This window comes from Eurosta solidaginis, chromosome 1 (genome assembly GCF_040869045.1).
Source record: "Eurosta solidaginis isolate ZX-2024a chromosome 1, ASM4086904v1, whole genome shotgun sequence".
Lineage (NCBI taxonomy): Eukaryota > Metazoa > Arthropoda > Insecta > Diptera > Tephritidae > Eurosta > Eurosta solidaginis.
Genome location: NC_090319.1, coordinates 232,981,518 through 233,009,462, shown reverse-complemented (window position 1 = coordinate 233,009,462; position 27,945 = coordinate 232,981,518). Strand labels below are relative to the sequence as shown.

Genomic DNA, 27,945 nt, shown 5'->3' with positions numbered 1-27,945 from the left:
AAAGCCAAACATATCTGCTTGTAATGTAGGTGAAAATACAACTTTTGCTGCACCTATCAAATTTAAAATTTTTCGCATTAGGGAATTTTTGAGTTAAGCTAAAGATTTGTATTAACGACTTATGCTTTTATGTTATTTTATGCTTGTACTTATACTACATTTAAAACATAAATATATTTTTCACTCTAATCTGTAAATAAATGAAATTGTCAGTACAATCAATGTAGGTTGCGAGCAAAATGCATATATATTTATTTTGATAGTAATATAAGGGCTTGTATAAGCCTAAGAATTAACTTATATTAGGAAAACAATACCATCAGCAACCATAATCTGATTATCTTCTGTCATTTGTTGCATGGCTGCTTCAATTTCAGAAGGAGAAAATACGTCAAAATTATTTTCATTAAGTGATGAAGTGATACGCTCTAATGATAAGCTCTGCTCCCGAGCTTCGCGAAACAATCGCTGCAAATTAGTTTTGAAAAAACTTAATCTTTCGGCCGATATATACGTTGGCACAGCTTCCATATTACTTTGCGTACCCTGCTTGTTAGATTGTGTTCTATTACTCGCATGCACCGGGATACGTCCTGGAACCGAACTTCTTGTTTCGCGCCTTGTCAAGTCTCCATCATCCAGCGACGGTGTTTCAATCTCCTCATCAGAATCATAGGGAGCATTCGATGACTCTTGTTGGTCTGTGCGAATACGCTTACTTTTTCTAGTAGGGGAGTCCCTGATTATTGCTTCTTCATCAGACGAAGCGCCATCACGCCGTCGCTTCTTAAACTTCTCCTTCTCCAATACCTTTTTAAAATAAGCAAACTGTACCAGTTCTATAGCAGCCTGCGCATCATCTGCCGTTACAATTTTTGACATTCGGGCTCTCGCATGTGAAGTGGCAAGGCGGATAAGTGTTTCTAGAGTCCGAGCCGTTACTGGTTGTGTTCGGGCAACGTCAGTTTGTACATTTTCTTGTGAACGCAAGCTTGAGTATTCGGTGGCAATGGCTTCGCATGCTTGTTCGCTCAATTTTGGTTTCATACATTTGGCTATATGAATATATTTACGCATGAAATCCACAGATAAAATATTCCCTTGTCGCTTTCTCGATTTACCGTGTAGTAAAGGATCATATTTTTCATATATTTCGGTTTCTCTTTTCTGAAATTATAAATGTTTAAAATATAAATTTTTCATAAAGAAGTATATAGGCGGTCTCTATAAATTCACATTTTTTCATTTCGGAAATTTCAAAATTTTAAAGTGGTCAAAAATTTAATTGTTTATTATAAAAATGGCACGAACAGTGCAGCAACTTTATCTTCAGCATTCCAGTTGTTCGTTTATCGCTTTACATATTGCTATACTCTTAGGTTTAGCCTACTATTTTAATTTTATTTTTCTTACGCAATACGAAGTCAAATTTGTTGTTGTAGCGATAAGGACACTCCCCGAAGGCCTTGGGAGTGTTATCGACGTTGATGGCCCTTTGTCGGATGCAGATCCGGTACGTTCTGGTAACAAGCACTATTAAGGTACTAGCCCGACCATATCGGGAACGATTTAGTATGACCACATAAAACCCCACCATCTAGTTCCATGAGGAACTTGGAGTCGTCAGAGCATCGGCTGTTAAAGTAACATTATTCTCCACGGGTAGGTGAGGTTGACAATTGGCTTGGAGAAGCTATATTTTGAGCTGGCAACACCTTGAAAGGGTTGTGCTACACAACCCCTTGAACCTTGGTATTATAGTCGCCTCTTACGACAGGCATACATGCCGCGGGTATATTCTAGGCCTCCTAACCGACTGGGGGTAGGCCCACACATCGATGACCTTTGTAATAAAATAAACAGCTATGCATTGTTATGTGTTTCCCTATGTTACCATATCCTTACATCAACATATGTCTTCGTAGCTTTGTAGCTATGCAGGTTTCATGATTGACATAAAATGAAATGAAATTAAAACAGTTGCTAATTGTAACTACTCTCTAAAACGTATTTTATTTGCTCTCGGACCCAACAAATTGACGACGACTAAACAGCCAAACGCGTGCAAAATATTAAAAAGAAAAGTTCTATTAAAGCAACTAAATTAAATCAAAAAAATTACAAATTATTGTGGTGTAGTATACCCTTATTCGTAAATACGATTTAAAAATATGAACATTCAAATTAAACGAGAACTTTAAAATAAAAAAATAAATGTAAGGCGCGATAACCTCCGAAGAGATATAAGGCCGAGCGTCTCTTCCAATTTGCGTCGTGCTGCTCTTGATTTTCCCTACAAATTGGCCGGACGGGACCTACATGTTTTAAGCCGACTCCGAACGGCATCTGCAAGGCAGATGTGTTTTCACTGAGAGCTTTTCATGGCAGAAATACACCCGGAGCGCTTGCCAAACACTGCCGAGGGGCGACCCCGCTTAGAAAAATTTTCTTCTAATTTAAAAACCTTATTTCTAAAATTTTGATGTTGCTTTGCCCGGAGTGCGAACCCAGGGTATACGGTGTGGTAGGCGGAGCACGCTACCATCACACCATGGTGGCCGAGAACTTTAAACAAATACAAAATAGTTAATACAAGTTTTGATTGATTAATACAAGTTCGCGTATATTTCACGAATTAAAAAGACGTCAATTGAGTGCGTATACACAAAATTGTTATATTGTAACAAAATTAAATGCACTTTAAATAAAGTACATACAAAATACAGTTGAAAATTACATAACAATAAGTAAAGGTCAAAATAACACCACCAAGTGAGAATAGTGCCGTTAGGGTTTACCAAGCGACAAATATTCAAGAATTTTCGCCGCAAAACGAGGCATGGTAATTATGGAAAGAAAAGCTTGAAATTAATTGCTCTGATGACAACATAAAAAAGCCATCTTGCTAAAGTTCATTTGCGATGCACCGTATGCAGTATTACAGTTTGTGTAGTCCAGAATCACCGGTGAGTAAAACATGTAAAGCATTATGTGATATGCTAGATACATACTTCACCCCATCTATGATAATTTTTCGCGATAGAAAACTGTTTTACAATGCAAAGAAAGAAGACAACGAGACTGTTTCGGAATGGTATGCAAGAACAAAAAAACTTGCTCTCAACTGCAAATTTGGAAGGTTTTCTACTTGATCGTTTCATAATGGGTTTACCGGACAAAATATTCGAGAAATTATGTGAAGAACATGAAAAGCTTACGCTAGATGAAGCTCTCCGTAAAGCTCTAATTATGGAAATGAAACTCTCCATTACAGTAGAAGGTGACACTAAAGTAAGTTACATCAACAAAACAAAAGCAAGTAACAACATGCAAAACACAAGGTCATCAAACAAGAGTAGCAAAAATTTCAACAATAACCACAACAACAACAACAATAAGCAATTGAGTAAAAGCAATACGTGCAAACATTGTGGCTGACGCAATCACTAGTCAAATGATTGCCGATATAAAGAAAGCCGATGTAACATTTGTAAAAAAGTTGGACATTTAGCTAGTACATGCAGAAATAAGAAATAAAAATAAAAGCGTAAATTATGTGTCAGATAATCAAAGTAATAGTAACAATAATTCTAATAACCAAAATTTTTGTATTTACAGCATTCCAAGTGGAAATTCAGCAGATTATTATTATCTCTTAGTAAAATTGGATGGCCGGCAAATGAAAATAGCTTGCGATTCGGGTTCACCATGCAGCTTAATATCGATGTCTTTATTTTAAAAAACGAAACAAAAATGTAAGTTTGTCAAAGTGTTCATTACCCTATGACGATTATGGTGGCAATGCAATAAAAGTAATGGGTGAATATTCAGCAACTATTAAGTATCGTAGTACCTCAAAATGATTGAATTTCGTGGTAACGGACACAAACAATATGTCCCTGCTGGGTTACGACTTTTTAAGATTATTTAATTTTGATTTAGTGCAAACTATAAAAGCTATTGATATAAGTAGTGATGTTGATTATATTACTAATAGCCTAAAAATCGAATATAACGAAGTTTTTAAAAATGAGCTCGGTACGTATCGACTCGGTAAGGTTTCTCTACGAATTTCACCCCAAGCTAACCCGATATTTTTTAAACCACGACCGGTTCCGTTAGCTTGGAAGAAAAAAATTGAAGATAGCTTAAAAGAATTAATTGACGGATGTTTTAGAGCCAGTAGACAATGCGAACTGCTTTGAATGCTTTTGAAAATATTAAGAAGGAAATAACTTCCGACTTAGTTCTTGTTCACTTTAATCCCAAAGTCCCTATAGTTCTTACAACGGATGCCTCGATGAATGCCGTAGCAGGTGTTTTATCACAAAAATTTCAAGATAAAAATTTAAAACCAATTGCGTGTGAATAAAAGGCTGCATATTGCCTTCAAAAAAGAGGCATAAAGTGCGTTTATCACTGCCGAAAAGTACAAGACTGAAAATTGCGTCACCGGCACACAAGTCGGTGGCGTCACTTTCTAGTGAAGATAAAGACAAAGCCACTACGCAAAAAGGCCTAAAATATTAGAGAACACCAATGTGACAGGTTTTTATGAACTATCACCAAATGATTTAGTGGAAATGAAAAAAATGGAAAATGACCATTTCGCAACCGATGTAACTATACAAGGCAGCGACATGGAGACATCAAATGATACAGCAAACATAACGGTGAATTCCAATTTGGCTGGGAAAGTTCAGCCAAAAGAAGATGCAAAAAAAGAAACGGTAAAACCAACAATAACATACCCGCGAAATTTTTGTACTTGTAGACACCACGGAGTGTCACGACATGAAAAATGAAAAGGTAAAAAGTTAACTTTATACAGCCAAATAAAGAATTTGCGTATCAATGATCTTGACTTAATATACTCAATAGGAAAATCCCTTTATAAAGTATTCTTCAAAACCACATATGCGGCAAATAGCTTCATAATCGATGATAGAGTGAGAAAACGAGGACTAAAGCCTTTCATTCCTAGCACTGCACTGGAAATATATGGAGTAGTACGTGGAACCCAAAGCTTCACAGAATATGATATACTCAAAAATTCAATTTCATCGGTACCTATAGTATCAGTACAGCGCTTCACGCGCAAAGACCCCAATAGCGATTCCTACATACCAACATCCACTTTAAAGATAGGTTTTATGGGAAAGAAAGCATGTTCGAATATACTCGTTTAACAGTTGAGTTTTACGTTCCTACATTGAGACAATGTATCAGATGTGGCAGATTAGTACACACTAAATTTGGATGCAAATCCAAAGAAAGATGCCTTCAATGCGGTAAAAGTGAGTGTAAGAATAGCGAATGTAACAATAACACCAGCATTCTCTGTGGCATACGTTGATGACATACTCGACAATCTTGGCAGAGCCAAATACTTTTCAACTTTAGACCTTTTTTCTGGTTTTCACCAAATACCCCTTCACCCTAAATCTAGAGACGTAACTTCATTCAGTACAGATCGAGGAGCTTTTCGTTGGAAAGTTTTACCTTTCGGGTTAAATATTGCACCAAACTCTTTTTCTCGTATGATGTCAATAGCATTTTCAGGCATTTCGCCAAATCAGGCTTTTATGTATATTGACGACGTTATCGTCATTGGTTGTAGTGAGACACACCACCTTAAAAATTTAGAAAAAGTTTTCGAAACCTGTAGAAAGTTTAATTTAAAGCTGAATCCGAACAAATGCAATTTCCTTCGTTCCGAAGTAACTTTTCTAGGCCATAAATGTACGTCAAAAGGTTTGCTGCCAGACGATTCAAAAATAGACGCCATCAAAAGGATACTAAGCCAAAAGACAAAGATGCGGTTAGGCGATTTGTCGCATTTGCAAATTATTACAGGCGATTTATACCGAATTTTGCGTCACTGGCAGCGCCTTTTAAATCGTTTAAATCGAAAAAAAGTTGAATTTGTTTGGGACGAAGCGTGCGAAAACGCTTTCGAAAAACTAAAACTAGCATTAATGTCTCCTCAACTACTACAATACCCTGACTTCACAAAAGAATTTATAATTACAGTAGATACTTCTAAGAGGGGGTGTGGTGCTATATTAAGCCAAAAGCATGGTGATAACGATTTACCAATTTGTTTCGCGTCAAAATCTTTTAATAAAGCAGAACAGATAAAAGCAATTATCGAATTAGAACTCCTAGCAATACATTTCGCTATAAAGCATTTTCGTCCATATGTTTACGGTACAAATTTCACAGTAAAATCCGATCATAGACCACTAGTTTATCTTTTTAACATAAAAGACCCTTCGTCTAAACTTTCTAGAATTCGATTAGAACTGTCAGAATATAAATTTACGATTGAATATATAAAAGGAAAATCTAACGTTGTGGCTGATGCTCTTTCACGCATTAGTATAGACGAAATAAAAGAATCTACAAAGCATGTTTTAGCAGTCCAAACGCGATCAGAAACCAAACAAAAGGAATTACAAAATAAATACGATGACTTTACTGATACTTTTTGCGAATCGCCTAAAGTACAAGTTTATGACAAATTTTCATACAATTTTTCAAAAAAGATACCGCGAATAAAGTCGACTATAAAATTGAATAAAAATAATGAGATCTCCAATATACAAATTTATGCGCATTTAAAACATAAAAAACTAAATTTACTTAATTTTGTGAATGCTAACGGAAAAACAAATTTAGACGAGTTATTTTCGAGGCTTGAAAAAGCAGCCGGCAGTCACAATATTAAGCAGTTAGAATGGCCAAAAAATGATATATTTTTCAAAGAATTTTCAATTACAAATTTTAAAATCAGCGGTAATAAAATTTTAAAATCATTACAAATAATACTAACAGACCCTGTAGAAACTGTATCAGAAACAGAGCAAAAACAAAAACTTATGACAATTTATCATGAGGACCCTTTGTTAGGCGGTCATTGCGGTACAAAACGATTATATTCCAAATTAAGAACAAAATACTATTGGAAAAATATGACAAGAGACATTGCGAAATTTGTCAAAAATTGCAATAAATGCCTTTTAAATAAAGTAAAACCAAAAACAATGGAAAATCTTGTGTTGACTCCAACACCCTGCAAACCCTTTGACATAGTAATTGTCGATACAATAGGTACACTTCCGGAATCCAAATATGGTAACAAGTTCGCTGTTACTATGATTTGTGACTTTTCTAAATACCTGGTAACAGTAGCTGTACCAGATAAATCAGCAAAAACTATTGCTTGCGCTATTTTTGAAACCTTTATATTAACATATGGTACAATGAAAGCTATTAGATCCGATTTAGGAACGGAATATAAAAACGAATTATTCTCTGAATTGACAAAACTTTTAAAGATTGATCATGATTTCTCAACTGTTGAAAAAAATCATAGTCTTTAACGAATACTTGCGTGCATACCTAAACGAAACGTATTCAGATTGGGATACATATTTAAAATACTTTACATTTTTACACAATACAACAAGTAGTTCGGTTTTTGATAATAAATTTACTCCGTTTGAATTAATATTTGGCAGAAAAACTACAATGCCACATAAATTGCAAAAAGAGCAAATTGATCCGATCTATAACGTAGAAAATTACGCAAAAGAGCTTAAGTTTAGAACGCAAACATCGCAAAAATGGCAAAAAAATTGATTAATAAGCATAAGATTAGAAATAAAGATTTATACGATAAAACAGCTAAGCCTTTAGAAATTAAAATTAATGATAAAGTGTTAGTAGAAACAGAACCTAGGAATAAACATAAAAATATATATCAAGGTCCCTACATAGTAAAGAATATTGATGGGCCAAATGTAAAAAATTGTGAGATAAGTAAAGAAAACGAAAAAATTGTACACAAAAATCGAGTACAAAAAATTAATTAATCCAATAGCGTATTACTAATCATCTTTAGATATAAATATATTTTAAAAATCCGCCAATGAAGGCTAAAAAAATGTAACAAATAAATATACATTTAATTAGGTAGATTTTACAATAAGAAGAAAAAAAACCGGTTTACTTCAAACATTAAAACAAATATTTCAACCCAAATTTTATATTTCATTTTATTCAAAATTTTCTTTTCATTTTTAATCATCTTTTTAGAAGTTGCACTGTGATGAACGAATAAGTCCCGGGTTAGAACACCCTAATGCTAGCAAACTCCTTCGTTCATAACATTACAACAACATATTAAAGCCTAAAGAAGAATGTGGCAAGATTAATTACTAATCTCACCAAATTCTTCTTTTCTAAAGGGGGATGATGTAGTGCCATAGTAAATTACATTAAAATAAATTATAGACGGCAACCCTCTTTAGATGCACTTGGCATCACTAAAAATGTTAGAGTCGAGCAACTCGGAGAGTTTCTGATTGGCTGAAACTGCCGTTGCTCGACGCCATGATTTATTTCGACGCCATCATTAATTTCGTTGCTAAGCAACGTAAAGAAAAACTGCCGAGCTACAGAGTTGCGTTAACGGCAGTTTTCAGTTTGAAGTGAACCGGCAACCTGATACAACGCGATTTTTAAAGAAAGTTAGATCGCGCTCATTTAAAGAAATTAAAAGTTATACCCGAACGTGTGAAAACTATATATACATACTAAGAAACTAAAAGGAAATTAACTGTGTTTTATATATAAAGAAACTATATTTTTTATATTAAAGAAACTAAAGGAAATTAAACTGTGTTTTAATAAAAAGAAATTAGAAGGAAAACAGTGGGAAGTGCGCGCAGAACGTTTCTGCAGGATCCGAATATGGATCCTCAATACAACGTTTTAATGGGCACGGGAAAGCTGAAAAGGCTACACGCAAATCAGTTACGCATTCGTGGATCACAGGCTCAACAGACACCTAAACGTGAGGATCATATTTTAGATCACTTAGACGAAACCTCAAACACTCAAGTCGAAAACCACAACGTGGATCATCTCGAAGATCACCATGATGATGGCCCTGAGCACATCATTCAGGAAGAACGTTCTACGCCACTCAATAACGTAGAACAACCGGCTCCGCTACGTCGCTCAGGCCGTTCCCGACGAGCTCCACGTAGATTTTCACCGGACCAATCAAACTACACAGCGAAGGTGTTGGGCACACGATTGCCATCATCTGGCAACACGGAATTACATTGTGACGTTTTGATATACAACACGGAAACTGAGTTGAGCATTACATTAGCAAGAATACACACGTGGAAAAATTTGAGATTACAATTTATTATATTATCGAGTTTTACTTTACTTTTTGGAATTAATTTTTGAATACTAATAAAAGTTAAATATAAATGTTTAAAAGTACGAAAAGTAACAGTGGCGACGAGGATTAGCGATTCCTATCAAAAGTAAAATGGATGAAGCAATTCAGTCAGTGCTTAAGCAAATGCAAATTCAGCAGAAGCAACAACACGATGACATGCAAAAGTTGATGGAAAAATTACTTACCAAAGGAAGATCACAACCCGTAAGTAATACATCCGATTCAAACAAAGGCCCAGAGTTCATCCTAGGAGTCCTTGCAACCAACATATCTGAATTTTGTTTAGACGTGGAAAACAATGTAACCTTCGATACGTGGTTCGCACGCTACGAAGATCTATTTTTAATAGATGCAGCAAAGTTAGACGATGCCGCAAAAGTAAGAGTATTGCTTCGTAAACTTAACACTAACGCTCATAGTAAATATCTAAATTATATTCTTCCTAAACACCCACGTGAGTTTTCATTTGACATCACAGTGCAGAAACTAACCCAACTTTTTGGTAGTCAAACATCAATTTTCAATGTACAATTCAATTGTTTGCAATTGAAAAAAGACGCGAATATGGATTTTCCCACATACACAGGAATGATTAACAAACACTGCGAGAAATTCAAGCTAAACGAGTTAACAATTGACCAATTCAAATGTTTGGTGTTCGTCATGGGTCTTAAATCCCAAACAGATTTTGAAATACGTACAAAACTCTTAAGAAAAATCGACAGCGAGGCTAGTATAATCACTCTTGAAATTATTTCACGAGAATGTCAGCGCATCATTAATCTTAAGTCAGAAAGTTTATAAAGGTTAGTATTAACGAAATCGAAATAAACCTACAATTCGACACTGGATCCGATATCACTGTCATAACCAAAGAGGCTTTGCAGAAACTTTCAATGAAAAAAGTGGATGAAGTTATGCAACAAGCACGCAGCGCAACAGGTGAGCTGCCACTCATAGCTCAATTTGAGTGCAACATTGAATTTCAAAACAGGAAGGCTACTTCCACATGCTACGTAACTTCAGTAAAAGACCTCAATGTTATGGGTCTCGATTGGATAAGAGCACTCCAGCTAGACAACATGTCGATCAACGATATATGCATGGCGATTACAACAGCAAATTATTCAAGACCCCGAACTAACGAAAATAATGTAAAAGAATTCTTTCCAGATCTTTTTGAGAACAAAATGGGGCTGTACAACAAAGCAACAGCGCACTTATACATCAAGAAAAACTACAGGCCAGTTTTTCGCCCACCGCGACCAGTCGCGTATGCCGTTAAACAATCTGTAGAAACCGAAATAAATCATCTTGTAAAAAGTGGCATAATCTCACCGGTAGATTATATCGATTGGGCTGCGCCCATCGTTGTAGTTAGGAAACCAGACAGTAGGGTACGCATATGTGCAGACTTTTCAACTGGTCTGAATGATGCATTGGAGACACATAAATACCCACTTCCTTTGTCGGAGGATATTTTCTTAAAATTATCGAACGCGAAAATTTTCAGCCATATTGATTTGACAGATGCTTTTTTACAAATTGCCGTAGATAGTGAATCCAAACATTTACTCACAATAAATACACACCTGGGATTGTTTCGCTATAATCGCATGGTTTTTGGAGTAAAAGTATTCCCATCAATTTTTCAACAAATTATGGACCAGATGCTTGCCGGTTTGGAAGGTGTCATTTCATACATCGACGACATATCTGTTTCCGGTGCCACACAAGAAATGCATGACAACAATCTTGAAAAAGTGTTACGCCGCATACAAGAACATGGATTCAAGCTTAAAATTGAAAAATGTAAGTTTTCACTTTGCGAAATAAAATATCTTGGCTACATCATTAACTCAGAGGGCTTGAAACCGAATGCAGAGAGAATCACGGCGATCCGCGAAATGCCGGAACCAACAAACATTTCTGAACTTCGCTCATTTTTAGGGGCTATCAACTTTTATGGAAAATTTGTGGACAAAATGCGAGTGTACCGAGGACCATTTGACGAGTTGCTAAAAATAAATACCAAATGGTGTTGGAATAGTCAACACTCTAAATGTTTCACACATCTTAAGAACATTCTGTCCACCGATCTATTGCTCGAACATTACGATCCAAATCAAAAGATAATTGTGGCAGCAGACGCGTCAAATTACGGACTTGGCGCTTGTATAATGCACGAGTATCCAGACGGCACACAAAAGGCAATCAGCCATGCATCAAAGTCACTCACTGAAACAGAAAAAGGTTACAGTCAAATTGAAAAAGTGGCTTTAGCTTTAATTTTCGCAGTGACCAAATTCCATAAAATGATCTTCGGTCGTAAATTCACTCTTCATACCGACCATAAACCTCTTTTAGCGATATTCGGGAAAGTCGGGAATCAGTGATCACCAAGCAAATCGTCTTCAAAGATGGGCTATCAAACTACTGGCTTATGACTTCGAGATTAAATTCATAAACACAAATAGTTTCGGTTATGCCAATGTTCTATCGCGCCTTATCAAAAACACAATTCCCGATTCAGAAAATTTCATGTTGTTGTTGTTGTTGTAGCAATGCTCGCCCCACCTAATAGCCGCGACCGATCACAAATTGTCATCAATATCCTCTAACGGGAGTCCAAGGAAACTTGCTGTTTCAATAGGGGTGGACCATAAGGAAAGGGGTGTTAGAGGCGTTGGTTCCACATCACAATTAAAGAGATGGTTGGTGTCATGTGGGGACACATTGCAAGCGGGGCATACGTTTTGTATGTCGGGGTTGATTCTGGATAGGTAAGAGTTTAACCTGTTAAAGTATCCAGAACCAAGTTGAGCAAGAGTGACACGCGTTTCCCTGGGGAGTATGCATTCCTCTTCCGCGAGTTCTGGATATTTTTCTTCAAGTACTGGATTCACCGGGCAATTCCCGACATAAAGGTCCGACGCCTGTCTATGGAGTTCACCAAGGACCTGCTTGTGTTTTTTCGCTTCATACGGCTGGGTTCTCAGGTGCCGTATTTCCTCAAAATGCTTACGGAGATGACTCCTTAGGCCCCTAGGCGGTGCTGGTTCGTCAATCAGATGTCTGTTGGGATGCCCAGGTTTCTGGGTATTCAACAGAAACTGTTTGGTCAGCATCTCATTTCTCTCCCTGATGGGGAGTATTCTCGCCTCATTATGCAGATGGTGTTCTGGGGACATAAGAAGACAGCCCGTGGCGATTCTGAGAGCAGTATTTTGGCAGGCCTGTAGTTTCTTCCAGTGGGTGGTTTTTAGGCTTGGCGACCATATGGGTGACGCGTAGCACGTAATCGGCTGGCTAATTGCTTTGTATGTGGTCAAGAGCGTTTCTTTATCTTTTCCCCAGGTACTGCCAGCAAGGGATTTGAGGATTTTATTACGGCTCTGAATTCTTGGAACAATTGCGGTTGCGTGCGCACCAAAATGTAAATCCTGATCAAACGTCACACCCAAGATTTTGGGGTGTAGGACAGTCGGTAGCGTAGTGCCATCGACGTGGATGTTCAATATGGTCGATATTTGGGGCGTCCATGTTGTAAATAAGGTCGCGGAAGATTTAGTCGGTGACAATGCCAGGTTTCGCGAGGCGAAAAAACTGGAGAGATCAGGGAGATAGCCGTTTATTTTATTGCATAGCTCATCGATCTCTGGGCCTGGGCCTGTGGCCATTATTGTGCAGTCATCGGCGTAGGAAACGATTGTGACTCCTTCCGGTGGTGAAGGTAGCTTAGATATGTAGAAATTCAACAAAAGCGGGGATAGGACACCACCCTGTGGCACCCCTTGTTTAATTCTCCTTTGTTTTGATGTTTCGTTTCTGAATTGCACCGATGCCTGCCGACCACCTTTTAAGACATGGGGGAAGGGTAGACCCTTCCAGGTCTTGCATTAACGAGCCATGGTTGACCGTATCAAAAGCTTTTGATAGGTCTAGCGCTACGAGTACTGTTCTATGGTGGGGGTATTATTTCAAACCGCAATTTATCTGGGTGCTAATGACATTTAGCGCGGAGGTAGTGCTATGGAGTTTTCTGAAGCCATGCTGATGAGGGGCTAGCTGCAAATGTGCTTGGAAATAAGGGAGCAAAATGGCTTCAAGCGTCTTTGCCACTGGCGATAGGAGAGATATCGGACGATATGACTCACCTACGTTAGCTGGTTTCCCAGGCTTTAGTAGCGGGACCACCTTGGCCATTTTTCATTTCTCGGGTATGACAAAGGTGGAAAGAGACAGGTTGAAGACATGCGCTAAATAATAAAAGATTTCATCATAGCTTCCATTAAACTAGAAAATGAGGTAAATTCAAGTTTCACAGAAAGTATAGAGAAAATGCCGATCACACATAAAGTGCTACAATACGAGACTACAAGAGATCCAGTCTTGAAAGATGTCTTAGATTTTCACAAAAGGGGATGGTCACAGAAACTCCCGGAAAACACAGAAATCAGAGAGTATATTGCCCGCAAAGATTCTATTACCGTTACTAAGGACTGCATAATGGTAGGAAATCGAATTGCGATACCTAGAATCTACCAAAAGCGATTCCTAAAAGAACTTCACCGAGGGCATCAAGGTATACAACGAACAAAGGCAATCGCTCGTAGCTATGTATATTGGCCCACGATAGATAAAGATATCACTAACTTTATTAACGATTGTCATCAATGCGCAGCGGCTGCAAAGTTTCCAACAAAAACAACGCTAAGCCCGTGGCCTACACCTAATGGACCATGGCAACGTATACATGTCGACTACGCAGGCCCGGTCAATGGATACTATTTCTTAGTACTGGTGGACTCCTACTCTAAGTGGCCAGAAATAGTGATGACCAAGTCGATCTCTACTCAGCAAACCATCAACATTTTAAACGAAATTTTCTCCAGACATGGATTTCCAGACACCTTGGTTTCGGACAATGGAACACAATTCAAGAGCGCAGAATTTGAAAATTTCATGCGAGAACGCGGTATCCAACATCTTTGTTCCAGCCCATACTACCCTATGTCCAATGGTCAGGCGGAACGATTTGTCGATACACTCAAGAGGGCTTTAAAAAAACTTTTCGAGGAGGGTACAACCGATCAAAATTTACAAACATTCTTATTGAGTTATCGCTCCACCCCGAACGAAAATTGCATGAGATCCAAATCACCGGCTGAATACTTTACAATCGAAAACTTCGCATCCGTTTAGATTTACTCCATCCACCTAGGGAGAAAAAAGAACAAAGCGAAAACCGTACTACTGAAATGCGAAACCAGTTCAACAAAAAGCATGGATCCAAGCAAAAGCAATTCTCACCCGACGACAACGTGTAAGCTGCAATACATATATCGAAGAAGAAGTTTGAATGGAAACCAGGCAAAATTATAGAACGTATCGGAGCGTGATGTACAACGTTTTAATGGGCGCGGGAAAGCTGAAAAGGCTACACGCAAATCAGTTACGCCTTCGTGGATCACAGGCTCAACAGACACCTAAACGCGAGGATTATATTTTAGATCACTTAGACGAAACCTCAAGCACTCAAATCGAAAACCACAACGTGGATCATCTCGAAGATCACCATGATGACGGCCCTGAGCAAATCATTCAGGAAGAACGTTCTACGCCACTCAATAACGTAGAACAACCGGCTCCGCTACGTTGCTCAGGCCGTTCCCGACGAGCTCCACGTAGATTTTCACCGGACCAATCAAACTAAACAGCGAAGGTGTTGGGCACACGATTGCCATCATCTGGCAACACGGAATTACATTGTGACGTTTTGATATACAACACGGAAATTGAGTTGACCATTACATTAGCAAGAATACACACGTGGAAAAATTTGAGATTAAAATTTATTATATTATCGAGTTTTACTTTACTTTTTGGAATTAATTTTTGAATACTAATAAAAGTTAAATATAAACGTTTAAAAGTACGAAACGTAACAGTCACAATTCCGTGTTGCCAGATGATGGCAATCGTGTGCCCAACAATAAGATATAATTTATGTTTGTACCACTTCTGGAGTGTTGCCTGGCAAGTTTTTTGATGCATTTAAAGTAGCGCGGCCACGGTTCGACTTTCGAGTAAACAAATGCTCCACAGAGTGCTTCGGCCAGAAAGTAGAATCGAGTACCCTATCAAAAAATGTGTCAGGAACTAAGATTCTGAAAGAAGAGATCTCTCTCCCAGACTTAAAATTAACCTCCCTAGGAGCACCAGTTTCTAAAGCAACCGATTCAGAAACAGGGGCTGTGATTGGGGCTGCGAGTGCGGTTGTTGTTAGAGCAGTCGAATCATTACCAGAATTGAGTTGAATAGCAGGAACATTAACAGCATCAGAATCATCAGCATTAACAGAATTAGTGCTGTTCCCCAACAGCATTCGCTTTGTTTTTCGAAGCTGGAGTCTTGTTCTTACTAGACATTGCAAAGTTAGCAGCAGTACTGGGGTTAACAGGTGTATTGGGAATATCATCAGTATTAACAGGTGCTGTCAATCGTTTAGCATAAGACATTTGTGTCTTGAAATCATGCGAGGGGGTGGCTGAGTGTACGCAAAAATGCTCACTATTGTTATCAGCAGAAATTGGACTTGCATAAACAGGTGATCGGGCGAGCAAATGGCAATGTATACATGGCTGCATTAGTGTAGGTGAAATCGATAGAGTATGAGGTTTGAGCGCGCAACTTATATTACCACTACTCACCGAGTTCGGATTACTGATAGAGCTGAAAACATTTTTTATTTTATTTATGCCATCAGCCATCATCTCCACACACCTATCATTGTTTTTGTTAGAGTCGTCTTCATTATCTTTAAAATGTTTTTTGATCACATTTTTATATCAGCCATCTCCGTAAACAAATCCTTAAATTTAAGGTCCAAGGCAAGCATTGTGGACTCCAATGTAGCTTTATGGGATGCCAACACAGCGTCATAGGCGTTACAAAGCTTGCCGTAGGCATTTAGGCAATCCGCGCACATATAACTTAGGTGGCAGTTCTTCGTAAGCAAATTCACGTCGTACTCTGAAAAGTTGCCTTCACAGCAAGAACGATGGTAGACATTCTTGAAAAAGCCAACATAAGGCACAATAAGGGTATCCGAACGCGAAAAATGCTTGTCGCACTTGGCACAACACTTATCAATTACACCAGATAGCAAAATAGGTAAAATAAATAAATAAAAACTGGACGAAAAGAATAAAAAACAGGGAGCGAGATAAAACACGTCTGTTCGGCACGAACGCAAGATAACAATACTTACAACAATTATATAATTGAAGTCAAAGAAATTCAATGAACTGAAACAAATACGTAAACATTACAAATACTTTGTACCTTATTAAATTATATAGATCTTCAAGATCGTAGTAAATAAATAAATTTAAAAAAAACTAATTCAGACCAATTCTAAATATTCTCGCGGATTTTTTTATTCCCGCGGAAAAATTCCTCCAATTCTGTTCTCCTAGGGAGAACAATAATTTGGGGAATAGGAATTTCGAATTTTCGAAGTCAGCTGTTTTGTCAATTGAAATTTCGTTTCAGATTTCTTCTTTTGTTTAAAAAATTTAGAAGTTTAATTATTGTTGCAAATTTGTTGGAAATTAAGAAATAAAATATAAACAATGCACAGTATTTATTGCATTGGGCTGTTTATTTTAAGTCGAAAAGTATATCCTAAGCAACGGTAGAGCTCTTGGTATACATATTTGATGCAGCCATCCAGAAATTGCGCAAGGATTTTTTAATAAGGCTTAATAGATTTTGGCATATGACGAAGGACGAATTCAACTCAACTTGGCCGCCAGAAAATTGCTTTGCTGAATGAAAGCAGGCAACTCCGGCAGATTTGTGTTATGCGGCCGTCTTCTTCTTATGTTCCGTTGTTGATGTTGCTGTGGCACCAATTCATTACTCATTTCAGTGAATACGACATGAAATGCAATAAATACTGTGCATTGTTTATATTTTATTTCTTAATTTCCAACAAATTTGCAACAATAATTAAACTTTTCAATTTTTTAAACAAAATAAGAAATGTGCAACGAAATTTCAATTGACAAAACAGCTGACTTCGAAAATTCGAAATTCCTATTCCCCAATTATTATTCTCCCTAGGAGAACAGAATTGGAGGAATTTTTCCGCGGGAATAAAAAAATCCGCGAGAACAAAATTCCGCGAGAATATTTAGAATTGGTCTGAAAGAATATTGTGGTTGTAGTTGTTGTTGTATTAACAGTGAGAATATTGTGGTAGAATGTATATACATATTTTAGCACAAATTTGTACAAATAAATGTTCTTTCTTAAAAGAACCAATTTCCTTTAACTATTTTGATGCATTCCCTTTAATTAAACAAGTGAAAAAACTCCTATGAAATGGCAGAGAAATCTCCCTCTCCCTCACATTCATAATCAGACCAATTCTAATATTCTCGCGGAATTTTGTTCTCGCGGATTTTTTTATTCCCGCGGAAAAATTCCTCCAATTCTTTTCTCTTAGGGAGAAGAATAATTGGGGAATAGGAATTTCGAATTTTCGAAGTCAGCTGTTTTGTGAATTGAAATTTCGTTGCGCATTTCTTATTTCGTTTAAAAAATTGAAAAGTTTAATTATTGTTGCAAATTTGTTTGAAATTAAGAAATAAGGTATAAACAATGCACATTATTACATTTCATGTGGTATTCACTGATATGAGTAATGAAATGGTGCCACAGTAACATCAACAGAGGAGCATAAGAAGAAGACTGGCGGGATAACACAAATCCGCCGGAGTTGCCTGCATTCATTCTGCAAAGCAATTTTCTGGCGGCCGGGTCGAGTTGAGTTCGCCTTTCGCCATATGCAAAAATCTATTTAAGCCTTCTTAAAAATCCTTGCGCAATTTCTGGATGGCTGCATCAAATATACCAAAACCTCTTCTGTTGCTTATGATATATTTTCTACTTAAAATAAAGACTATTGTGGTTGTTGTTGTTGTATTAACAGTGAGAATATTGTGGTAGAATGTAATTCCATATTTTAGCACAAATTTGTACAAATAAGTGTTCTGTCTTAAAATAACCATTTTCCTTTAACTATTTTGATACATTCCCTTTAATTTAACTAGTGAAAAAACTCCTATGAAATGGTAGAGAAATCTCCCTCTCCCTCACATTCATAATACCTACTTTTCTCCCATAATCGGTTTCCGCTTTTTCGAACATTGTTCAGAATAGGAGGAAAGGGAGAAGTGAAAAAACTCGCAAGGAATTTTTATTTAGAATACGAGGAATGGGAGAAGGGAAAAAACCCGCACGGAATTTTCGTTTAGAATTGGGCTGAATACCTACTTTTCTCCCATAACCGGTTTCCGCTTTTTCGAACATTGTTCAGAATAGGAGGAAAGGGAGAAGTGAAAAAACTCACAAGGAATTTTTATTTAGAATACGAGGAATGGGAGAAGGGAAAAAATTCGCACGGAATTTTCGTTTAGAATTGGGCTGAATATATATGTGGAGTCTGCAGAGACAAAGATGGTGATGTAATTGGATTATGCCCATGTCCATATTTTAGGGACTGGCATTTCCAATAAAGCAGACATATGTACATATATAGAAAATAATAAAAATGTTAAAAAAAAAATAAATGTAAGGCGCGATAACCTCCGAAGAGATCTAAGGCCGAGCTTCTCTTCCAAGTTGCGTCGTGCTCCTCTTGATTTTCCCTACATATTGGCCGGAGGGGACCTACATGTTTTATGCCGACTCACGGCATCTGCGAGGCAGATTAGTTTTCACTGAGAGCTTTTCATGGCAGAAATACACTCGGAGCGCTTGCCACACACTGCCGAGGGGCGACCCCGCTTAGAAAAATTTTCTTCTAATTGAAAAACCTTATTTCTAAAATTTTGATGTTGCTTTGCCTGGGGTGCGAACCCAGGGCATACGGTATGGCAGGCGTAGCACGCTACCATCACACCACGGTGGCCGCCGTAAAAATGTTTAATATATAATAAAAAAATTCAGTTTATGTTTTATTAATAGAAATCAAACTATTTAGTGACTCCCATATGTGACACAAGTACTTCCCAAAACTCATGACACTTATATGTGACTTTTGTGTATGTCACAAATACGTGACACACAGTTTCTCTTAAGAAAATTGCTTAGAAAACTTATGTACATATATGTGACATATTTTTTTTGTTCGTGAGTTTTTTTGAAAGCTCAAAAAATCAATGAGTGACGAACGTGTTGAGTCATCTCCGTAACCATGATGAGGAAATACGGCACCTGAGAACTCAGCCGCATGAAGCAAAAAAACACAAGCAGGTCGTCCTCAGTGAACTCCACAAACAGGCGTCGACCCTTAATGCCCGAAATTGCCCGGTGAATCCAGTACTCAAAGAACAGTACCCAAAACTTGCAGAAGGGGAACGCATACTCCCAGGCAAACGCGAGTCACTGTAGCTTAACTTCGATCTGGATACGGTAACAGGTTAAACTCTTACATATCCAGAATCAACCCCGAAATAAAAAATGTATGCCCTGCTTGCAATGTCTCCCCACATGACACCAATCATCTCTTTAATTGTAATGTGGAACCAACGCCTCTAACACCTCTCACTTTATGGTACACACTTGTTGAAACAGCAAGTTTCCTTGGACTCACGGTAGAGGATATTGATGACAATTTGTGAGCGGTCGCGCCTATTGAATGGGGCGAAGCACTGCTTCAACAACAACAATCACATTTCTACCTTTTTAATTTGCTGAACGCGTTAACAAAAAAGTGAAATTTCTAAATGTAGAATTTCGAACTTCGAGCCGATATCTATTTTTTGGAGGCTAACTTCGAAAAACGGAGATAGTACTTTATCTACTTAAGCCTCTGTCACTGTTGCACAGTGTAATGGAACCATGGTTTGATCTTTAAATACTTTTCTTATTGTTTCCCCCAAAAACAAGTTTCTATCGGGCACGTGCTGCATTTCACTTTCACTCGAATTCGCTTGCTGTATTCGGCAAATTTAAGTAGGCTAAACACGAAAGCGTGTCTCAGCACATGCCTGTATATCCAGCTTAATAATATCGATTCCCATACTTTTTTATGCATATATACTTTCCATGCGTACAAACCGTGTCAGAATTTGATGAAATTGATAAAGAATCTGCATAAGAACTGCCCATTTGAAGAGGCTCCCCATCTGCTTCTTTTGGATTTCTATAAAAACAAAATAACTGTAAAAAAAATGTTGAGGCGCCACAATTATAATTCTATATTCACCGGTAGCGGTGCATACGAACGACGTGATCTGAAATCATTTGATCCACGTCACTGTCAATTACATCCAGCATCACAAACAATAAATCAAAACGGGAAAGAAGAGAGTCTTGAAGACCAATATTCTCCATTGGGGTTTTGTATTGATCGTACTATATGGAAACAAATAAATTATATTTAGGGGGAAATGATACTTTTTTTCTCTTACTCTTCCATATACAGGATTAGCGGCCGCTAAAACCGAACAGCGTGCGTTTAAAGAAGCATGTATACCAGCTTTCGATATTGTAACGCGACCTTGTTCCATAACTTCGTGAATTGCAGTTCGATCAATATCACTCATTTTATCGAATTCATCAATACAAACAACACCGCGGTCAGCCAAAACCATTGCACCCGCTTCTAAACGTCTTTCTCCGGTTTCTTGATCGGTGGTGACAGCAGCCGTTAAACCGACACCACTAGAACCTCGACCGGTAGTTGGAATTGCCCTAGGTGCAGTGTTTAAAACATATCGTAATAATTGAGATTTAGCCACACTAGGATCGCCGATTAGGAGTACATTGATGTCTCCCCGGAGTCGGGTGCCGTTTGGTAAAACCTTTTCTACTCCTCCTAACAACAAGCACAATATTGCCCTCTTAACAAAGGCATGCCCGTGAATTGAAGGCGCCAAGCTTTTTGCTAGTAAATCAAAAATATCATTGCTTTTAGCGATCTTTTTGCAGAGGATGATATCTTCACGGCTGATATCCATATTGCCCTCTTTGGATAGAAGTGATATATTATTCGCGAGCAATATAGTTCTAAACGTTCCTGAGGTATAGCCGCCCAATTTTCCCGGCAGACAACGGTAACTACCTACGATTTGAACACGATCTCCAGGTTTACACCGATCTACCATATCATCGTCACAAATAATGTCTACTGAACGTGGCAGTTGACCAGCAGGAGCTTTTTCTGGCATTTCTTGAATAGTTATTGTTTGATGATCTTTATAAACGGATAATCCAAATTCAGTTTCAAGAAAATTTCCTTCATCATCTTTCGTTGGATATATAGCACTAGATGGAACGGCCTCAAATGACGTTAAATCTGTATATTTCCTTTCCATTACTTTTTTAGTAGTTGGACAATAATGAACGCTCCGAACTACTTTCGGATGTATCAAAGATACTTTTGTAACGATTCCTTCAACGCATACTAAATTTCCCAGATACCTATGGATTATATATAATTGTACTCAATAAAACGAATCTTAATTAAATTAAATGTTTAGACAATTAGGATATAGTTATTTGTATTTGGCACTTACACAGATGTTAACGAACGTGGAGTTACATGACGATTTCCAAAACATCCTTCATATCCTATATAAAAATCTTCGTGAAGTTTTGCAAACCCAGGGTCTATGGTAGCAACGTATTCCTTAAGTGCCCGCCCAAAGGCCAATTGCTCATCACAAGAGTTAGATAGAAGCCATTGGGCCCGAGTAGGATTCTTCCGCTTTAAATCATTTATATTAACAATCAATCTACGGCTCTTTTCAACAACCATATCCTTAACTAATCCCGAATAAATTCCTTGGTCTTCCTCATCATCCAAAAAGTCTACGTATTCCCTTTGGATGTCTCTAAGATAATGTTCAGCGTCCTCCATATTTTCAAATCCTCTACAGCAGAACCTTCGCCACAGACGTTATATAACCTTAGAAGACCAAAAAATTGTGCTGTTACACATATGTGACAACGATTTAACCCAAAAAATTATGAATGTCTTATTATTGTCTAATAATGGTCTTGTATGCCTTTAATTGGCGCCTTTTTTCGATTGCACCAGGGTTGACATTCCGATAGAACCGATCACAAAACCCTTAGTTACGTTCCAATGACGCGTGAACCAGGGGGCAATTCCTGTTCTATGAAGTGATAAATGAAAAAAAATTTCGAACAAAAATTTGTTCAAATGTATTAAAACTCATTTTCAGGGGGCCTACTCTGTATTGCGATGCGAAAGGTAATTGGAACTCTGTAGCGCTATCGCATCGCTAACAATGTCGCTTTTTTATTTTTCGCTAATTTTTTGCTTGAGTATGCATCACTGACCAAACTCAAAGAAAGAGAACAAAAGAAACAAGGCGACTACAATTTCGGCAAACGATTAATTTTTGTTGAACAAATTAAAAAAAGGATTCTGTAGCATTATGGAACGATTTAAATGAAGAAAGGATTGATTTAAATGAAGAAATCCTCCCAGTTCAGAAATTGAACTGGAAGAAGTGAACGTGATAAATACAGAAAACGTGGAAAATCATAGAATGGGAAATATTGCTAGTTGTATCAGAGAACAAATAAAAAATGACATGATTTCAAATAGAAATGCTTTATAAAAAAGTGTTCGATTTAATTGTTATTTATTTATGTATTTTAAGTCCACTAGGATTACAAATTGTTGCTTTTGTGTTTGTTTTGTTTTTTGAGTTGTCCTATATATTTTTAAATGAATATAAAGATATCAATTTATAAAATCATCAATTAATACTTACATATTTGAACAATGCGAATGCCTATTACTTGTAGCAAGAAAAATGCGAAAATGAATGCTGTTTGACATTCGCTTTCACTTTACAGAGTGCCGGAAATGCGAAAAGGGAGAAAAATTGCGAATGGGCAAAATGTGACTGCGAAAGTCAAAATATACATGCGAATGTCAAGATACAGAGTACCGATTTTGCGATTTCGCGTATTTTTTCTTTCGCATCGCAATACAGAGTAGGCCCCCAGTTTATCATTTCACAAAACCTGAATTTCCCCCCCAGGTACGGATAGAAATATAACATCCAAATTCAACCACAACGTTGTGATCCTGATATTTATCTAGTGCAATTTCTGATCCGTATAACAGTTCTGACCATTGTGGATAAAACAAGTGTGATATCGTATCCCTCAACTGCCTGACAGGATGATCAATATGGCTAATTTTTTTTAGCATTTTGGCAGCGTTTTGACAGGGTGTTCAATATGGCGACGCATAGGGCTGGCTATCTTCAGCGGGTGAAAGAAAGAGATACAGAATGGGACAGTGATATTTAATTAAATATCAGGCGATCCATTCTATTTGTAATTTTGACATTTATGCAGAAGTTATCATACTTGTCTTATCCGAAATGGTTCTGTTCATTTCTTTTTCTGTAGTAAATTTTTTGACAGCTAATCACTTTTGAGTTGGTGGCACTCTTGGCTCAATTATATGGTTGGCTCATCGGTAGTAGTGCAGTTTAAAGCCTAAAGTTGGGCCAGGATTTTCGAGTGAGGTATCAAAGGTGAGGTATTAATCTCAAGAACAATAATCCGTAGGCGGGAAAGAAAAATTTTATCTCTATCCGGAGATATTTGCTGTTGAAGTTAGCGATTTTAATGTGGTTGTTGTTGTGTTGAACCCACAAAAAAAATTGTGTATCACCGTGGCGTAGCCACAGTTATACCACACACCCGGACTTGGCATAGCGTAGCCCAGGGTTATTTTTTATAAGCGCGGCCGAAGGCCGCCAACGCAGACAGGTGTTCTGCGCAAAAATACTATGGATCCTACCCCCGGTTTCGGAGGGACCCGCGGGTCTTTTTTCGGTTTTTCGTGAATATCTTTTGAACGGGTAAAAAAAATTAACTTCCGCTTTCGGATTCTTGATCTAGACATCAATACGCGTCTTTTGATAACTCACCCGGAAATTTGGCCCAAATTTCGGTGGGTACCGTAAACTGCACTATTACCGGCTCATCTCTACAGCAACAACATACCTTTATTCAGGTCGTCAAAATCAGCGTGTTGGTGTTAGACGAATGTAATGGAATGAAAACATTATAAAACTTAGCAGCTTTTGTGTGTAGTAAGAAAATGTTATTAATGTGTTGGTTTCATTTTGAGTTAGCCACCTCCTTCTGAAAATCCCTACTCCAGTCAAATGAAAAAAATAACATCAGCTGATGAGATGAGCCAACCATATAATAGAGCCATGGTAGCACTGAAATAAATATATATACATATGTATATACATAAAAGATTTCGACATATTTAAAAGCAAAAACACGGAAAGAGTAAACAACTTGAAGAAAAGGTAAGGAAAATAAATAGTTTGTTTACGTGCGAAACTATTTAAATGTTAATAATTCTATCAGTATCTATAATTTTTGTGAACGTTTCTTCTTCATATTTTCAACAGAACAGATGTTTTAAATTAGTGCTACCAGCTCTCATTAAGTTGATCCAGGGGGTTAATTCCCTAACTGTGAAAAACTGAAAAATGTACACTTATCGAAAACTGATTTGCGCACAAAATTTACACTTTAAATTTTTATGCGATTCTGTGAAGTGTTGTGCACATTGTTTTGCTGAATGAGCGCAGAATGTAAAAGTCATATGTCAGTGAGAAAATGTGTCTGAAACGCCATGAAAGCAAAAAAGTTATTCTGCAACAGTGCGTATGAGTTTTGAATGTCACAATAGTGTACACTGACTGTCAAGAAAACTCACAAAGTTTTCATCAACGAGTTTTCTTGTTCACAGTTTTGCTTTACAGAATCAGAATTTTCAAAATTTCCACAATTTCTTGTGTACACTTGTTATGGTCCACTTGGGAGAGTCACCCTTGGAACGTACCAGTTGGCTGGTGATAGGGAAAAAGGTAGGATTCACCCTCACTCATGTCCGCCTGGGGTGGTTGAAACAAAATTTTGTTAATTTCGCGCATGTGACATCGCGAAATAATCCAACGATGTGGGAAAATTCCCAATAACGGCAACCACCATGGCGTAACTATACAAGGTGACAGCTGACTAGTAGTTTCATACGAATTTACACATTAACTTTCAGCGCAGTACTATTTGACATTAGTCCATCGGTTCACAAAAACGAAATATATCGAAATTTTAATGATGGCTGCAGGATTGTCACCGCGACTACCACCTTGTATGGTTCTACCATGGCAACCATAGTTTACTATATAGTTTGGCAGCTTAAGTAGAGGTTATGTTGCGAATAGAGTGGAAGGCAGTGGACTAGGCAGTCGAATGTCATATAATGAAGGAATGGTGTTCGGAGTTTTTTCAAAGTTAAAAAAAAAGTAATAAAAGCTTTAATATAAATAAAACTATTGTTTTAATAACAACCAAAACGCCATATATATTCTGTATACATAAATTTATAAGGAGTATCTCACTTTAAAATTTGAATTAAATAATCTAAAGTTTTTTTTTGAAACTGAGTCGAGAACTGTGCGTGTGAATGTGCGAATTTTCACCGATCAGCTGTTAGTTGCGCTACTTGGTAAAATTTACAATGATGGCAACCACAGTTAAATCATGCGATTTAACGGCGCCGTTCCACTGCGCAGTTGCAATAACGGAACGAAAGTTTTCCACAATACCATGGCGTGTGTGGCCATTTTGGGCGGAAGAAAAAAAAGAGCAAAGGCCTTTTGAGTCTTGCAAGTGGAGGGTCGAAATAGGTGGTTGACTGTAAATTGTAATTATACAAAATGAAAAAAATGTTCTAGTAAGAAATGATAAAAATAATTCAAATGGGATATTAAAATTAAATTTATATAGTGCAAAAGTATATCGGAATGCGACTATAATTACTTTCCCCAGCAAACAATAGGAACAGTGCAAATAATTTGGGATAGTTTGCATTTTGTATTGCGGCCATATTTGTATAGCCCCGAATTCGGCTCGAGTGTGGTATTCACTTGCAAGGGAGTGGATCGCACATAGAATCATTAATCGTCCAAACTGCGCATGCAACCAGGCTTCGTTTTTTTTGGTTTGTTACGAAAGGACAAATTATTGATTTGTATGAACGCTTATTTTATATGTAAAAGAGGAGGCCGGTGTAAATAAGAGGCGTATTGTAATTGATTGGAAATTGTATATAATAAATTGGGCGGCCACCGTGGTGTGATGGTAGCGTGCTCCGCCTATCACACCGTATGCCCTGGGTTCAACTCCCGGGCAAAGCAACATCAAAATTTTAGAAATAAGATTTTTCAATTAGAAGAAAATTTTTCTAAGCGGGGTCGCCCCTCGGCAGTGTCTGGCAAGCGCTCCGATTGTATTTCTGTCATGAAAAGCTCTCAGTGAAAACTCATCTGCCTTGCAGATGCCGTTCGGAGTCGGCATAAAACATGTAGGTCCCGTCCGGCCAATTTGTAGGGAAAAATCAAGAGGAGCACGACGCAAATTGGAAGAGAAGCTCGGCCTTAGATCTCTTCGGAGGTTATCGCGCCTTACATTTATTTTTATTTTATATAATAAATTCTACGAAGTCCCACCACATAAAACGATTTGACACTTTTACAAGCAACGCACAAGTGTGGCAGCCTATTCCCAGTATAACAAACAAACGCAGTTCGCATTCCACTAGACATTTCTATCTACGTGAATATGGCCAAATATAATTGAGCATGGTGGAATCACATAATTGAGTTCACACTTTTGTATAGCGAACAAAATTGAGAAATACCATAAAGCGCATTCTTGTATGTATGTATGTGCGCCACCACCAACGCCCGACAACCCGCCACCATAATCAGGCGACCACCTTTCGATTCCGCCCACTAAAACAGGCGGCCACAACAACACCACGCGCTACCACAATCAAAAGCGCTAACAACCGCCAACAACAACAGCAGGGCCGCTAAGCGTAGGCCTGCTGCAACAACATCAGCTTGAACAACAAAAGCAGGGCCGCCAAGCATAGGCCTGCTGCAACGGCACCAAATATAACAACAACAGCAGGGCCGCCAAACATAGGCCGACTGCCACACCACCAGCTTTAACACCAACACCAGCAGGGCCGCCAAACAAAGGCCTGCTGCAACACCACCAGCAGTTACAACAACACCAGCAGGGCCGACGAACAAAGGCCTGCTGCAACAGCACCAGTTACAACAACAACAGCAGGGCCGCTAAACATAGGCCTGCTGCAACACCAGCTTGAACAACAACAACAGCAGGGCCGCTAAACATAGACCTGCTACAACACTAGCTTGAACAACAACAACAGCAGGGCCGCTAAACATAGGCATGCTGCAACAACGCCAGCTTGAACAACAACAGCAGCAGGGCCGCCGAATACAGTCCTGCTGCAACGAACCCCGTATAGGCATGCTGCAACAGCGGCCACTACCACCAGAATAGCCACTATGGCACAGCGGTGAGTCTGTTCCAATTACAATAGAACCACAATTTTTTTTTTTGAAAAAAAAAAAAAACAAACGAGTATATTTTGTTTTGTGTATTAAGATTTTTTTTGATTTGCTAAAACTAGACAAAAATAGCGAACATTTCATACATATATAAAAATTATATACTTTACATGATATTTGAATATTTGTCACTCCATGTTTGAC

The 27,945-nt window shown here is 37.9% G+C and overlaps 1 protein-coding gene across 1 annotated transcript; it reads right to left on the bottom strand.

Annotated features, from left to right (window-relative positions):
- Positions 1 to 222: 222 nt before the first annotated feature.
- On the bottom strand, positions 223 to 22,385 carry Mcm3 (minichromosome maintenance 3). Its single transcript, XM_067760235.1, has 5 exons — positions 21,856 to 22,385; positions 20,749 to 21,760; positions 20,544 to 20,692; positions 20,396 to 20,480; positions 223 to 1,167 (listed from the first exon to the last, which is right to left on the bottom strand). The coding sequence occupies exons 1-5, from the start codon at positions 22,197 to 22,199 to the stop codon at positions 298 to 300; spliced, it is 2,460 nt and encodes an 819-aa protein (XP_067616336.1). The 5' UTR covers positions 22,200 to 22,385; the 3' UTR covers positions 223 to 297.
- Positions 22,386 to 27,945: the final 5,560 nt, after the last annotated feature.